At 42.8% G+C, this 14,400-nt stretch overlaps 1 protein-coding gene across 1 annotated transcript in view; it reads left to right on the plus strand.

Moving 5' to 3' along the window:
* The window catches only part of EPHA10 (EPH receptor A10), a 38,355-nt gene that overhangs the window by 9,699 nt on the left and 14,256 nt on the right, over positions 1-14,400 (plus strand). Inside the window, 1 exon segment of the mRNA XM_008061660.2 lies at positions 11,649-11,782. Within this exon segment, the coding sequence (XP_008059851.1) occupies positions 11,649-11,782 (134 nt within the window).

Below are 14,400 nucleotides of genomic sequence, written 5' to 3' on the forward strand. Positions count from 1 at the left end.
CCCCCCTTCGCCTCTAGGCCGCCCCGTCGGTCCCACTGGGAGCCTCACCTCCCACCCCAAATAAATCACCATCTGTGCAAGCCCTCAGCATCTCTCCAGGAGATAAAGTGACCACAAAGCCCCTGGCCCCGGTGTCCCCCACCGATGGTCAGTCGCCTTCCCCAAGTTCCCGCGGAGGGACTGAGGGTGCAGGCGACTCCTTGCCACTGGGCCACAGAGGATGTGAGCGCTTCCCTGGTCACCTCGCAGAAAGTCTTCGTCCCTTACCCAACTCTGCAGTTGGCCTCCTCTTTAATTTCTCAGAGAAAAAGAGGTGGTGGAAAGCTTCATAATCTTTTTTTGTTCACTTTTAAAAAAAGGCAGAAGGAAGCAGAATCACACTTCCTTCCCTTCTGTCTCAGAAAGAAGGGTCCTGTCGTGTGTCCCCTGCCTCCACCTCTCAGCCTCTGCAAGGGGTCTGCTTCATCGGCCCCCTCGTTCCTGGGCCTGGAAAAGGGCAAGGAAACACGTAGAGTCAGACCGTAGGGGCAACGGGATCCACCGGCCAACACATTCCTGAGTCTGGAAATGAGATGACTAAATGAAGACCTACAGCCTTTTTATACTACACCTTCCTCCTTGACATTTTCTTTTGATTTGCCTCTCATCTGGGGTGCACCTTCAAGTAATCCTTCAAGCGTCCTTTGCAAGAAAGATAAGTGAGCGGTGTGGTTTCCGAGTCTTTTCATATCTGAGGAGCTATGATTGGTATGTGACCCTACTTCTATATCCTCTGTGACCCTACTTCTCCGTCTTCTGTAGCTGTGTTGCAGAGGAGAAGTCGGAGTCTAGGGTTATTTTCATTCTTTTGTGAGTGACTTGGTATATATAGGCAAATGTATATACACACAGATATTAGAAAGAATAATTCTTTTTAATCCACCAATGCAAATAAAAACTAAACCAATAAGGATTTCTTTTGATTGAGTTTGGCTGGAACACAGTAAACCTTTCGATCTGCACAATTTTTATTTATTTATTTTTTTCTAGAGATTTTTCTTCAGCTACTGCTTTGACTAGAATTTCTGGTAGCTTCAGTATATCTCTTAAGACTGTCTCTAAGCCTTAGGTTGTACGTCCATTTTCTGATTCTCAAATCTTGTCATTTCCTTTATCATTTTTAGCTCTTAATCCATTTCCTCTGCCTTCTGGAGATTTCCCAGTTTGTCCAGGCTTCTGGAAAAACAGTACTGTTCTTTACTATCTCTATTGTAATTTAATATTCACTATTGTGGTTACATTTTTAAAAATTCGGTATAGAAAAAAAAAAAAACCCCATAATCTTATTACACAGACAAACAGCTGTTAATGTCTTGGTGAGTATACTTCCAGATATTTTTCTGTCTTTATCTCTGTATTCATATTCATAACTACCATAAGATTCTCTTTGTATAATACAGTCACGTGCTGCATAATGACATTGTGGTCGATGATGGACTACATATATAACAATGGTCCTACAAGATTGTAATGGAGCTGAAAAATTCCTGTCATTTAGTGATTTATGTCACAATTGCCTACAGTGTTCATTACAGTTGCATGCTTTACAGGTTTGTTGCCTAGGAGCAATAGACTGTACCATATGGACTAGGTGTGTATTGGGCTCCACCATATAGGTTTGTGTAAGTATACTCTATGATGTTCGCACAGTGAAATCACCTAACAACACATTTCTCAGAATGTCTCTCTGTCGTTTAGCAATGCATGACTGTATATGTAATACAAATTTTTACCTGGCATTTCATATTACAATCCTGTTATTTTGATATAGATTTAAAAATCATGTTAAGTGGTCAGTCACGGTGACTCATACCTGTAAACCCAGCACTTTGGAAGGCTGAGGTGAGAGGATTGCCTGAGCTTAGGGGTTCGAGACCAGCCTGGGCAACTTGGTGAGACCTCATCTCTACAGTAGATAAAAAAATTAGCTGGGCATGGTGGTGCAAGCCTGTAGTTCCAGTACTTGGATAGCTAAGGCAGAAGGATCACCTTGCCCAGCAGGTTGAGGCTGTGGTAGCCGTGAGCGTGCCACTGCACTTTAGCCTGGGCAAAGAGTAAGACTCCAATTCAAAAAAAAATACAAGAGTATTTCCATTTTATTAAGAAAAATACTAAGCTTTCACTGATTGAGTGCTGTTGTTCAATATGATTTTCTGCATTAATTCGTTGAAATGGAATGATACTCATCTTATACCGGTCTTTGAACCTGGGTCTGTCTGCCCTTAAAGCCCTGTGCTTTTAACTCTTAGGCCATATGATGCTCCCACTTTTTACTGAACGTTTTTTTAAAAAATCAGAAATGGATGTTAATTTTATAAATTGATTTTTAAGCATTTTCAAGATGACCACTTTTTTTCTTTTGACCTGTCAGATGATACATTCTATTAATGGATTTTTTTCAATGTGAACTCTACATTCTTGGATTATACCCTACGGAATATGTGTATGTTATTCTTTTGATATTTTGCTGAGTTCATTTGCTTATATTTTAAGTTTATTTTCAATCTAAATTTCCAACAGATTACTGTTCTTATTACATTCCTTGTCAAGTTTTGGCACTTTGGTAGGGCTGGCTTTGGAAAAGGCATCAGGAGTCATTTGTTCTTTTTCTCTGTCCTGAAACAGTTTAAATAGCACAAACATATATACCTTGAAGGCATTAAGAACTGCCTGGGAAATTTTCTGGACTCTACCTTTTTTGAGAGAAAGTTTGATGATATTTCCTATCTTTTCCATAACTTCTTTTTGAGTCATTTTTATTTTATTTTATTTTATTTTTTGAGTTGGAGTCTCACTCCATTGCCCAAGCTGGAGTGCAATAGCATGCTCACAGCCACCCCATCGTCAACCTGCTGGGCTCAGGTGATCCTTCTGCCTCAGCCTTCCAAGTAGCCAGAACTATAGGCGTGTGCTACCATGCCCAGCAAATTTTTTGATTTATTGTAGAGATGAGGTCTCGCCAAGTTGCCCAGCCTGGTCTCGAACCTGTGGGCTCAGGCAATCCTCTCATCTTGGCCTCCCAAAATGCTGGAATTACAGGCTTGAGTCACTGTGCTTGACCTATTTTATTTTTTTAAGAGACAGGGTCTCACTTTGTCACCCAGCCTGGAGTGCAGTGGCACGATCATGGTTCACTGCAGCCCTGATCTCCTGGGTTCAGGTGATCCTTTCACCTCAGCCTCCAGAGTAGCTGGGACTACAGGCATGTGCCACCACGTCTGGCTAATTTTTAAAAATTTTTCTATAGAGACGAGGTCTCATTATGTTGCCTAAGCTGATCTCGAACTCCTGGACTCGAGCAGTCCTCTTGCCTCAGTGTCCCAAAGTGTTGAGATTACAGGCCAGATTATTGCACCTGGCTGAGAAAATAAATTTTTGTTGTTAAAGCTACCCAGTCTGTATATCTTGTTGTGGTAACCTGACCAGTAAATGTGGTATATTTTTGAGGAATTATCAACTTTTCCAAAACAACTGTACCAATTTACATTCCTACCAGCAAAGTACAAGGGTTCCAGATTCTTCATTCTCTTGTTTTTCTGAAGTCTTTTTCTAGGTGAGTTCAATACTTCGTTATTCCTTTTTCTTTACATGCTCATCAACACTTGTCATTGTTTGTCTTTTTGACAATAGACATCCTGATGGATGTGAAATAGTATCTCATTGTGGTTTCGATTTGCATTTCCCTAATAACTAATGATGTTGAACAGCTTTTCATGTGCTGGGTTTTCTTTTTGTCATTAAGGTTTAAGACATGACTATGTATATATACATACACATATATACACATACACACATACACACATATCTTGTATGCATATATGTGTGTGTATATATATATCTCTTTTTTGTTTACTTCCTGTAGATACATTGGCTGGAATATATATTTAATAACTTAAATAAATATAATGGATGATAGACCTGTGTTTTAGTTTTCTAGGACTGCTCTCACAAGGTGACACAACAAAAGAAATGCATTGTCTCATAGCTTTGGAGTTTAAAAGTCCAAAATTAAGGTGTCAGCAGGGCCATGTTCTCTCCAATGGTTCTAGAGGAAAATCCTTCTTTACTTCTCCAGCTTCTTGTGTTTGCCAGCAGTCCTTGGTGTTCCTTGGCTTCTAGATGCATCACTCCAGTCACATGACTGTCCTCTCCCTGTGTGTCTTCCCATCATCTCTCTATGCATGCCTGTCTTTGTGATCAAATTTCTCCTTCTCAGGCCGGGCGTGGTGGCTCATGCCTATAATCCCAACACTTTGGGAGGCCGAGGTGAGAGGATTGCCTGAGACCAGCCTGGGCAACTTGGTGAGACCTCATCTCTGCAATAAATCAAAAAATTATCTGGGTGTGGTGGCGCACGCCTGTAGTTCCAGCTACTTGGAAGGATGAGGCGGAAGGATTGCCTGAGCCCAGCAGGTCGAGGCTGTGGTGGCTGGGAGCGTGCCACTGCCCTCCAGCCTGGGCAACAGAGTGAAACTCCTACTCAAAAAAAAAAATTTTTTTTTCCTTCTCATAGGGACACCAGTCATATGGGATTAGGGTCCACACTAATGACCTCATTTTAACTTGACTACCTTTGCCAAAACCCTATTTCCAAACAGGGTCACTTTCTGAAGTACCAGGGCCTGGGGCATCAGCATGTCTTTTTGGGGGACACAATTCAATGCATAGGAGCCTTATCAGATATATGATTTGCAAATGTTTTCTCTCACTCTACAGGTTGTCTTTCACTTTATTGAGATTGTCCTTTGAATCACAAAAGCTTTTAATTTTGATGACATCTAATTTATCTATGTTTTTCTTTGGTTGCTTATGCTTTTGGTGTCATCTCTAAGAAACCATTGCCTAGTCCAAGTTTAACATGTTCACTTCTAGTGTAGTTTTGACTCAAATTATTTTAGAGGATGTGTTTTTATTTCCAGATGACTTGCTTTTATTTTGCTTATCTTTTTGTTTCTGGTTTTACTGCTCTATGGTTAGAGACAGAGCTTTGTATAATATGGTGAGCATTTTTCAATGATTTCATGACTACTTTAAAACAACGCACACTATTTTGTAGTGTAGCTCTCTTTCTCTCCCTCTCTCTTTATACACACACACATACACACACACACACACACACACACACACTAATACACACATGCTTCTCAACTTACGATGGGGTTATATTCCATTAAACCCATCATAAGTTGAAAATATTGTAAGTCGAAAATGCAATTAATGCACCTAACCAGCTAAACATTATACAGATTATCCTACTCTACCTTAAACATGCTTAATACACTTAAATAGCCTACAGTTGGACAAAATCATGTAACACAAAGGCTATTTTATAATCCAGTGTTGAGTCTCTCATGTAATTTATTGAATACTATACTAAAAGTGAAAGACAGAATGGGTGTTTTGCTTTCACATCAAAAAGTAAAAAATGTAAGTTTAACCATCATGAGTTGACTGTGTGTGTGTATACGTATATATAATCAAGTATATTATTCAATTCTTCTCGTTCCTTCTTATGTTCTACTTGATGTTCTAAGTTTCCCATTCTGCTGTGATTTTGTTAAAATTTCTTGTATTTGTAGTGAATTTTCTTTTAAATATTTCAATTTTTCTGATGCACTTTTAGTTTCCCCACAAGCTTTCTCACTTTCTCCATTTTTATCTCTTCTCATCTTGTTTCTTTTTCTCCTCCACCTGTTTGCTCCTTATGGTCCGCTGTATCTATTTGGTGGAGGCCATGCTTTCTTTTTTCTTGAAGATGCCAGAGCATCTCCTTACTTATTCCTTTCACTACCATATACAGTCATTTTTCAAGATCTGTTCTCCTGAGTCTTCAGAATAATTCCATTATTCTGAAATCTTTTTTCATACACCCAATTTCCGGGTGTTTTCTGTTCACTTGTTCTTGAACAAGGAGATAGCTGGTGTTTGCCAGAAATAAAATGTGTGAATTATCCTTTGGGTTGGTTATGAGGCTTTCAGCTACAAGTAACAATAAATCTCAATCTGACTTTAACTGAAATGACTTCTTAGCTCATATAAGACTAGTGTTAGAGCATGGTTAATTCAGCAGGTCAGAAGTGTCCTCAAAAACCCACGTTCTTTCTGTCTTTCCACTCTGCCATTCTTATCACATCAGCTGGTTCCTTCATCATGGCAAGTTGGCTGCAGCAGCTTTAGACATCACATCCTTACCATCTAGAGGCAGAAAAAGAACTGTTTCTTCCTTTTAGACATCTTTTTAAAAGCAACACACTTTTTCCAGAATCCCCTGCCCCCTTAGCAAACTTCCTTTTATTGTTCAGAACTGGGTTACAAGCCCAGCCCTAAGCCAGTGATTGGCAAAGATAACGAGTGCACACAAGTGTCTTAGAACAACTAGAATTTACTCAAGTCATCCATAGGGAGATAGTCAACTCAATAAAAAACCGGGCTCAGCCAGCAGGGAAGAGGGACAAGGCTGTTGACTAGGCTTCCAATACTGGCTGCTGCAAACTTGGCCCCACTTGGGTGCAGGCTGAATCTCATTCCAAATCTACAGCTGGAGAGCAGGTGCTTGGTCTCAGTTTTTAGCTCCATTCTCAGGATTTATCAGGTTTTCATCTAATATATCTCTTCGGGGCGGAAATGGAACCATCTCCTACCACACTAGCCTGGCCATGTGATACTTTCAACAAATTCAGTGAAAAAATGACATCCCTAGCCTCTTCCTGTCTCTGCCCCCATCTGTATCTGCAAGGGACTGTGCCGCCTCCTAGGATGCTTCATCACTTCTCTCGCCTTCGTGCCGGTCTTTTCTGGGAGCTGCCATCTCAAAGTGAATTTGGGCTGAGAGGCACTCCTGGAGGACAGAGGAGAGCACTTTTCCTCAAAAGCAGCTCTGCAGTAGAGTGCCGGCTGTGCATTGTCCAGTTGACAAAGACCTTGCTTTTTTTAATGGTCAGCCACTGAAGGGAGGAATAAAGGATTTTTCAAGTTATTTTTAGAATGGGAGGCAGTGGCACTCTGTGCACAGTATAGCCTGGGGGCTCATTACAGTTGCACTTTGTCATCTAGTTCCACTGGCTTGATCATAGGTAGAGATGTACCACTTCACTCCCCAGCCCCCACTCTGGCAATCAGCTGTCAAGACTAGTTGATGGCAATATTGTGGGGTTTCAACTCTTTGTGTGTCTTTGTGTTTTAACTGGAATCTGGGAGAGCCTTGGGGCAGGCACTGCTAGATGAACACCATGTAAGACTGGAAGCCACATCCACACACTGTCAGAGATGGAGCCTCCCGTGTCCTGTCTTCACTTCCTTGCCCCCTGCAGCTTGATATCCACTCTCCTCAATCCCAGGAAGGCCCTGGGAACCTCCACATTGTGAAAGCCAGAGGGCGTTTTGAATCATCATCTTGTCCCATCTCCTCTCAGCACAAGGCATGTCTGGCTGGCTCCTCTTGCTGGAATGCTTGTACTGAGTGAGTGCTTTCATCAGGTGGTGTGCTCAGCTATTCATACACATCACTTCATGAAATATGCACAGTAAGCCTGGGAGGTGTCATCATTGTTCCTATTTTACTCACAAAGAAACTGAGGCTCAGAGAATGAAATCACTTACTTGTGGACCAGTAACCAGCTAATAACCACAAGATTCAGAAGGGAAACTTTTTTCTTTTCTTTTTTTCTTTTGAGTTGGAGTCTCACTCTGTCACCTAGGCTGGAGTGCAGTGGCACACTCATGGTCACCCCAGTGTCTACCCACTGGGCCCAGACAATCCTTCCACCTTTGCCTTCCAAGTAGACGGAACTACAGGCGTGCACTATCATGCCTGGCTAATTTTTTGATTATTGTAGAGATGAGGGCTCGCCAAATTGCCCAGGCTGTTCTTGAACCCATGGGCTCAGGCAGTTCCCTTGCCTCAGCCTCCCAAAATGCTGGGATTACAGGCTTGAGCCCCCATGCCCAGACTCTTTTTTTTTTTTTTTTAGTCAGAATCTCACTGTTTCACCCAGGCTAGAGTGCAGTGGCACACTCACATCCACCATGGCCTTGACCTGCTGGACTCAGGTGATCCTTCCACCTCAGCCTCCCGAGAAGCTAGAACCACAGGTGTGTGCCATCATGCCCAGCTAATTTTTTTATTTATTGTAGAGACAAGGTCTTGCCATGTTGCCCAGGCTGGTCTCAAACTGGTGGGCTCAGGCAATCTTCTCACCTCTGCCTCCCAAAGTGCTGGGATTACAGGTGTGAGCCACCACACCTGGCTTTTTTTTTTTTTTTGAGTCAGAGACTTACTCTGTCACCTAGGTTGGAGTTCAATGGCATGATCATGCAGTGGCACAAAGTAGCTGGGACTACAGATGCTCGCCACCATGCATGGCTAATTTTTAATTTTCTTGTAGATACAAGAGCTTGCTATGTTGCCTAGGCTGAACTCTTGGGTTTAAGCAATTCTTTTGAACTCTTGAACTCTTGGGTTTAAGCAATTCTTTTGCCACTGCCTCCCTAAGTGCTTGGATTACAGGCTTGAGCCACCATACCTGGCCCTCTGGAACTGCTTCATTTTGAAAAACTGAAACTCTATACCCATTGAACAACTTTTACCCCTCCCAGCTCTCCTGGCAACCACCACCATTCTACCTTCTGTTTCAAAGAGTTTTACTACTTTAGATGCCTCATATAAGTGGAATCATGCAGTATTTGTCTTTTGGTGACACCTACTTATTTCACTTGGCATAATGTCATCAAGATTCATTCATTCATATTATAGCATATTACAGCATTTCCTTTGTTTGAAGGACTCAATACTATTCCATTGTATGTATACTACCACATTTTCTTTATCCATTTATCCACTAAGGGATATTTAGGTTGCTTCTACTTCTTGGCTATTGTGAACAATGCTGCAACAAACATGAGTAAGCAAATATCTCAAGATCTGTTATCCATTCTTTTGACTATACAAGAAGGGACCCTCAAAAAATGAATTTATTTATTAAAAAATTGTTTATTCTTACATGTTTAAACTTCAGTCACCTTCAAAGTACTCTCTGTTTGATGCAATACACCTATCAAGACACTTTTTACACTGCTCAAAACAGTCTTAGGGCCGGGCATGGTGGCTCAAGCCTATAATCCTTTGGGAGGCTGAGGTGACAGGATTGCCTGAGTCCAGGGGTTTAAGACCAGCCTAGGCAATGTGGTGAGACCTTGTCTCTACAGTAAATAAAAAAATTAGCCGGGCATGATGGTGCATGCCCTTAGTTCCAGCTACTTGTAAGGCTAAGGCAGAAAGATTGCCTGAAACCAGCAGGTTGAGGCTGCAGTGGCTGTGAGTGTGCCACTGCACTCCAGCCTGGCTGACAGAGTGAGACTCCAACTCAAAAAAAAAATTTTTTTTTGAACTCATCAATTTTATGCTTTTTAGTGCTTCTACCGTTCTTTATTTTACTTCCACATTGGCAGAATGTTTCCCTCTGAGGACCTTTCTCATTTGGGGAAACAAAAAAAGTCACTCAGGGTGAGATGGGGTGAGTAGGGAGGGTAGGGCATGGGGGTCATGCTGCCTTTGGTCAAAAACTTCTGAACACTCAATGTGGTGTGGGCAGGTGCGTTGTCATGGTGGAAGAACCAGTCACCCGTTTGCCACACCTTGGGATGCTTCTTCTGCAAATCATGACATAACCTTCTCAAAACTTCCAGATAGAAACTTTGGTTGACCATTTGATCTGGAGGAACAGATTCCAAGTGTACTACAGGGGCCAGCACTCCAAAAGATAACTCCTTTTTTTGTTGTTGTTTCCCCCTTGTATACCCAGAAGTGGAATTGCTAGATCATACAGTAATTCTATTTTTAATTTTTTGAGGAAACTTCCTACTGTTTTCTGTAGCAGCTGCATTATTTTGCATTCCTACAAATAGTGCACAAGGGTTCCATTTTCTCTACATTCTTGCCAACATTTGTAATTTTTTGGTATTGGTCATCAAAGGATATGAGGTGGTATCTCATTGTGGTTTTTATTTGCATTTCCCTGATAATTAGTGATGTTAAGATCTTTTCATATGCTTGTTGCCCATTTGTATATCTTTTTTTGAGAAACATCTATTTGTATCTTTTGCCCATTTTAAATTGAGTTGTTGCTGGGCATGGTGGCTCATGCCTGTAATCCCAGCACTTTGGGAGGCCGAAGCAAGAAGATTGCCTGAGCTCAGGCATTCGAGACCAGCCTGGGCTACATAGCAAGACTTTGTGTCTACAATAAATAAACAAAAATATTAGCCAGGCATGTGGCATGTACCTTTAGTCCCAGCTGCTTGGAAGACTGAAGTGGAAGGATTGCCTAAGCCCAGCAGGTCGAGGCTACAGTAGCTGTGATCATGCCACTGCATTCCAGTCTGGGTGACAGAGTGAGACCCTGGCTCAAAAAAAAAAAAAAAAAAGAAAAAAAAAGCCACTGGAATTGTGATAGGGATTACATTGGATCTGTGGATCGCTTTTGGTAATACAGACATTTTAACAATATTAAGTGTTCTATGCCATGAACACAGGATACCTTTCCATTTATTTATATCTTCTTTATTTTTTCAGCAATGTTTTATAGTTTTCTGTGTACAAGTCTTTGTCTCTTTTGTGAAGTTTATTTCAAAGTATTTTTTTATTTTTGATGCTATTATAAATGAGATAATTTTTCTCAATTTTCCTTTTGAATTGTTCCTTGTTAAGGTATAGAAACACAACTGACTTTTGTGCATTAGTTTTGTATTCTACAATTGCTGTATTTGTTAATTCTAAAAGATTTTTTGTTGTTGCTGAACCTTTAGGGTTTTCTATATATAGGCTTATGTCATCTGCAAACAGAGATACACTTGCTTCTTCCTTTCCAATTTTTTTTTTCTTGCCTAATTGCTTTGGCTAGAACTTCTAGCATTATTTATTTTTCTTGTCTCATTGCTCTGGCTAGAACCTCCAGTATTATTTCTTTATCTTGTCTAATTGCTCTGGCTAAAACTTTCAGTATTAGTTCTTTTTTTTTTTTTTTCCTAATTGCTCTGGCTAGTTCTTTGAGTATTATGATGCATATGAGTGGTATGAATGGGCATCCTTGCCTTGTTCCTGCTGTTAGCAGGAAATCTTCCAGTCTTTCACCACTGAGTATAATGTTCACTGTGAGCTTTTCATATATGACCTTTAATATGTTGGGTAATTTCCTCTTATTTCTAGTTTGTTGAGTGTATTACTTCCTGACCAGACCTTTAGAATAGTTAAGTGGCAAGTCTCCCTGCCTTTAAATGCCCTCTTATGTCTCCAAGCAACAGCAAGTGCAGAAAGAGCCAATAACCATGAGGAAAGTTGGGGTGAGGGCGGAGGCAGGCAAGCAGCAGGAAGCCTGGTGCTTTTCCCCCTAGGAGACAATGAAGGAGAGAGCTGTTGAAGATAGAGGGTCCTCTGCTTCCCTCTGATTTCCCAAAGACCCTGCCTCTTTGGCCATGCCCCCAGGCCTCTAGCCCCATTCCACAGCCCATTAGGCCACGCCCCCAGGCCCTAGCTCTACCTCTAGCCCCCTCCGAGCCCCCATCCCTGCCCTGCAATGGGTCCGGGTGGAGAATCCTACATTACTTACTTTCAGCACCCTGGGAGGAAGATGAGATCCACAGGGACCGAGTGGAGCCCCAGAGCGTGTCCTTGTCATGGCGGGAACCCATCCCTGCTGGAGCCCCTGGGGCCAATGGCACTGAGTACGAGATCCGATACTATGAGAAGGTGAGTGGGAACCTGGGAGGGACCTGCAGTCTGCCCCTCTCCCAGTGGGCTTCCTCTTCACACTCTCCTCTCAGCAAAAGCCCTTCTTACTTCCTTTGTAAGCGTAACCACTGGCCTCTTAGGTGGCTTTCCAGGTTTCAGTTTCTCCCTTTTTCTTGTCTCTCCACGTCCAGACTCTTGTTCTTCCTCTTCTGCCTCAAGTCTGCCTCCACCACCAGTCAGATCATATCCATTGTCACCACTTTGCCGAGTGTTTCCGTTGACAAAGAGCTTTCTCTGCGGGCTGGTCCAGATTTTGTGTGGCGGAATCTTCTGTACCCTTAATAAAACCCTTTTCCAGAAAAAGGACACAGAAATGTCATATTGCTTCTAATTTTACAAAAATGTGTGACTATGGGAACACATTGCTAGATCTGGTGGTGTGCTGGTAAATGTTTAACAACCAGCTTTCCAGAACAATACGTGTGTAAGTTATTATACACGTGTAAGTGTAGCACGTCATTTATAATTATAATAAAATATATACAATACTCTGTATTGTAAACTCCATATAGCCAGTTGACGCCCATAGGATATGTTTGCTGATTTTTGCTGACCTCTTGTATCTCTTGTCAATCTGTGGTTGCAGTTCAGCCCTGATTTGACAAATGGAGTCATATCCTAGTCTGCTATCTCTTTCCCCATAAGTGTATTATCTTTAAATCTGATATGGAATCTACCATTAAAACGATTTCTTACCTTAGTACAAATTATATTCATTGAAGTGAAACCTCTCTCAGCTTCAGCATACATGTGTCAGAACTTCACTCCTCAATGATACCAGGGATTTCTTTGCTGAATCAGATAATAGTATTTGAATACTAGAAGTCTGTTGGGAACTGTGAGTGTCGGAGGTGAACAGCAAGGAGGAGAGAGCCCTAAGTCACTACTAGGTGTATGACTTGGGTAACCCAGAAGATAGGATGACACTGGCTGAGGAGAACCCCTGAGGGGAGGAACATGCTTAGGGCAAGATGGCGAGCTTAGTTTTGCTCATGTAGCATTCAGGGGCCTGTGGGATACTCGGGTGGACTTCTAAATCTCAAGGGAAGAGGCTGGGGCTAAGGAGAGAGAGTTGGGGGCTTTCAGCATAGAGATGGTAGGCAAGGTGTTGAAGCCAGGGGACTGGAAGAGATGACTAGCAGGGGAACATAACTGAGAAGAGTAGCCAGGACAGAGCCATGGGGAACCTTGGTATTTAGGAGACAGCAGTAAAGAACACTGGAAAGGAGTTGGGTATGCAGTACGTGCTTGGAAAGGACTTGCTGAACTGATGCCTGGGGTCAGAGCATAGACAAAAGCCCCAAGGCTAAGCAGGGTGGATGCTCCCAGGCCCTTAGTCAGGGAGTCAGGCACAAAAGCCCTCAAAAATAGAAGCAAGTACAAAGGGGCTATATCTAAAAGGCTTCAGGGAATTCTCATGAGCCCACTGACTAGAAGTACTGTTGGGCCACTAGGCCTGGAGAGATGTCCTGTGGCTCTTCTCTGCAACCCTAGTGCTTCTAGATTTTGTGTGTGTGTGGTTTTTTTTTTTGAGTCTCATTCTGGCACCCAGACTGGAGTGCAGTGGCACACTCACAGCCACCTCAGCCTTGACGTACTGGGCTCAGGTGAGCCTTCCGCTTCAGCCTTCCGAGTAGCTGAAACCACAGGCATGCGCCACCATGCCTGGCTAATTATTTATTTATTGTAGAGAGGTCTCACCATGTTGCTCAGGCTGGTCTCGAACCCCTGAGCTCAGGCAATCCTCTCGCCTCTACCTCCTAAAGTGCTGGGATTACAGGTGTGAGCCACTGCGCCCAGTGCAACCCCAGTGCTTTTTGTCTTGACTCCTCTCTGTACACCCATCCAGCCTGTCTGCAGAGGGGCTTGCTCACAACACATTGTGGCTGCTCAGGTTGGCTGCCTTGTTCCTTCCTCCTCCCTGCCCCTCGCCTGCCCTCCCTCATAGGATCTGAAGCCATCGCTTCTCTGTCTTTTAGTGGATTCTTCAAATGCCTAGAAGGGATATTTTGATTGGCCTAGCTTGGGTCAAAATCTGCCATGGCCAAAGAACTGAGGCCAAGGAAGTCAGGGGGGAGTGTGTCCTTCTGTGGCCTGTGAATGTGGCAGGGGCTTTAATAAGGTGTGGGTAGAGACAAAATGATGGGAAGAGCATCTAGAGATGCCATTTCAGATGTGTTGGGTTGGAATGGAGGCAGCATGATGTCCAGCAAAAGGCCAGGGTCTGCAGGGATCCAGAAAGTGCCACCCTAGCCTTTTCTTGATGTGAACCTCGCCTATAAAAAGTAGATGATAGCCGGGCACAGTGACTCAAGCCTATAATCCCAGCACTATGGGAGGCCGAGGTGAGAGGATTGCCTGAGTCCAGGGGTTGTGACCAGCCTGGGCAACTTGGTGAGACCTCGTCTCAACAATAAATTTAAAAAAAAATTAGCTGGGCATGGTGGCATACTCCTGTAGTTCCAGCTACTTGGAAGACTGAGGCAGAAAGATTGCCTGAATCTAGCAGGTCAAGGCTGCAGTGGCTGTGAGCGTGTCACTGCCCTCCGGAAAAAAAAAAAAAAAGGAGATGGCAA

Source organism: Carlito syrichta, unplaced genomic scaffold, assembly GCF_000164805.1.
Source record: "Carlito syrichta isolate Samal-C Ts95f unplaced genomic scaffold, Tarsius_syrichta-2.0.1 Scaffold305386, whole genome shotgun sequence".
NCBI classification, from domain to species: domain Eukaryota; kingdom Metazoa; phylum Chordata; class Mammalia; order Primates; family Tarsiidae; genus Carlito; species Carlito syrichta.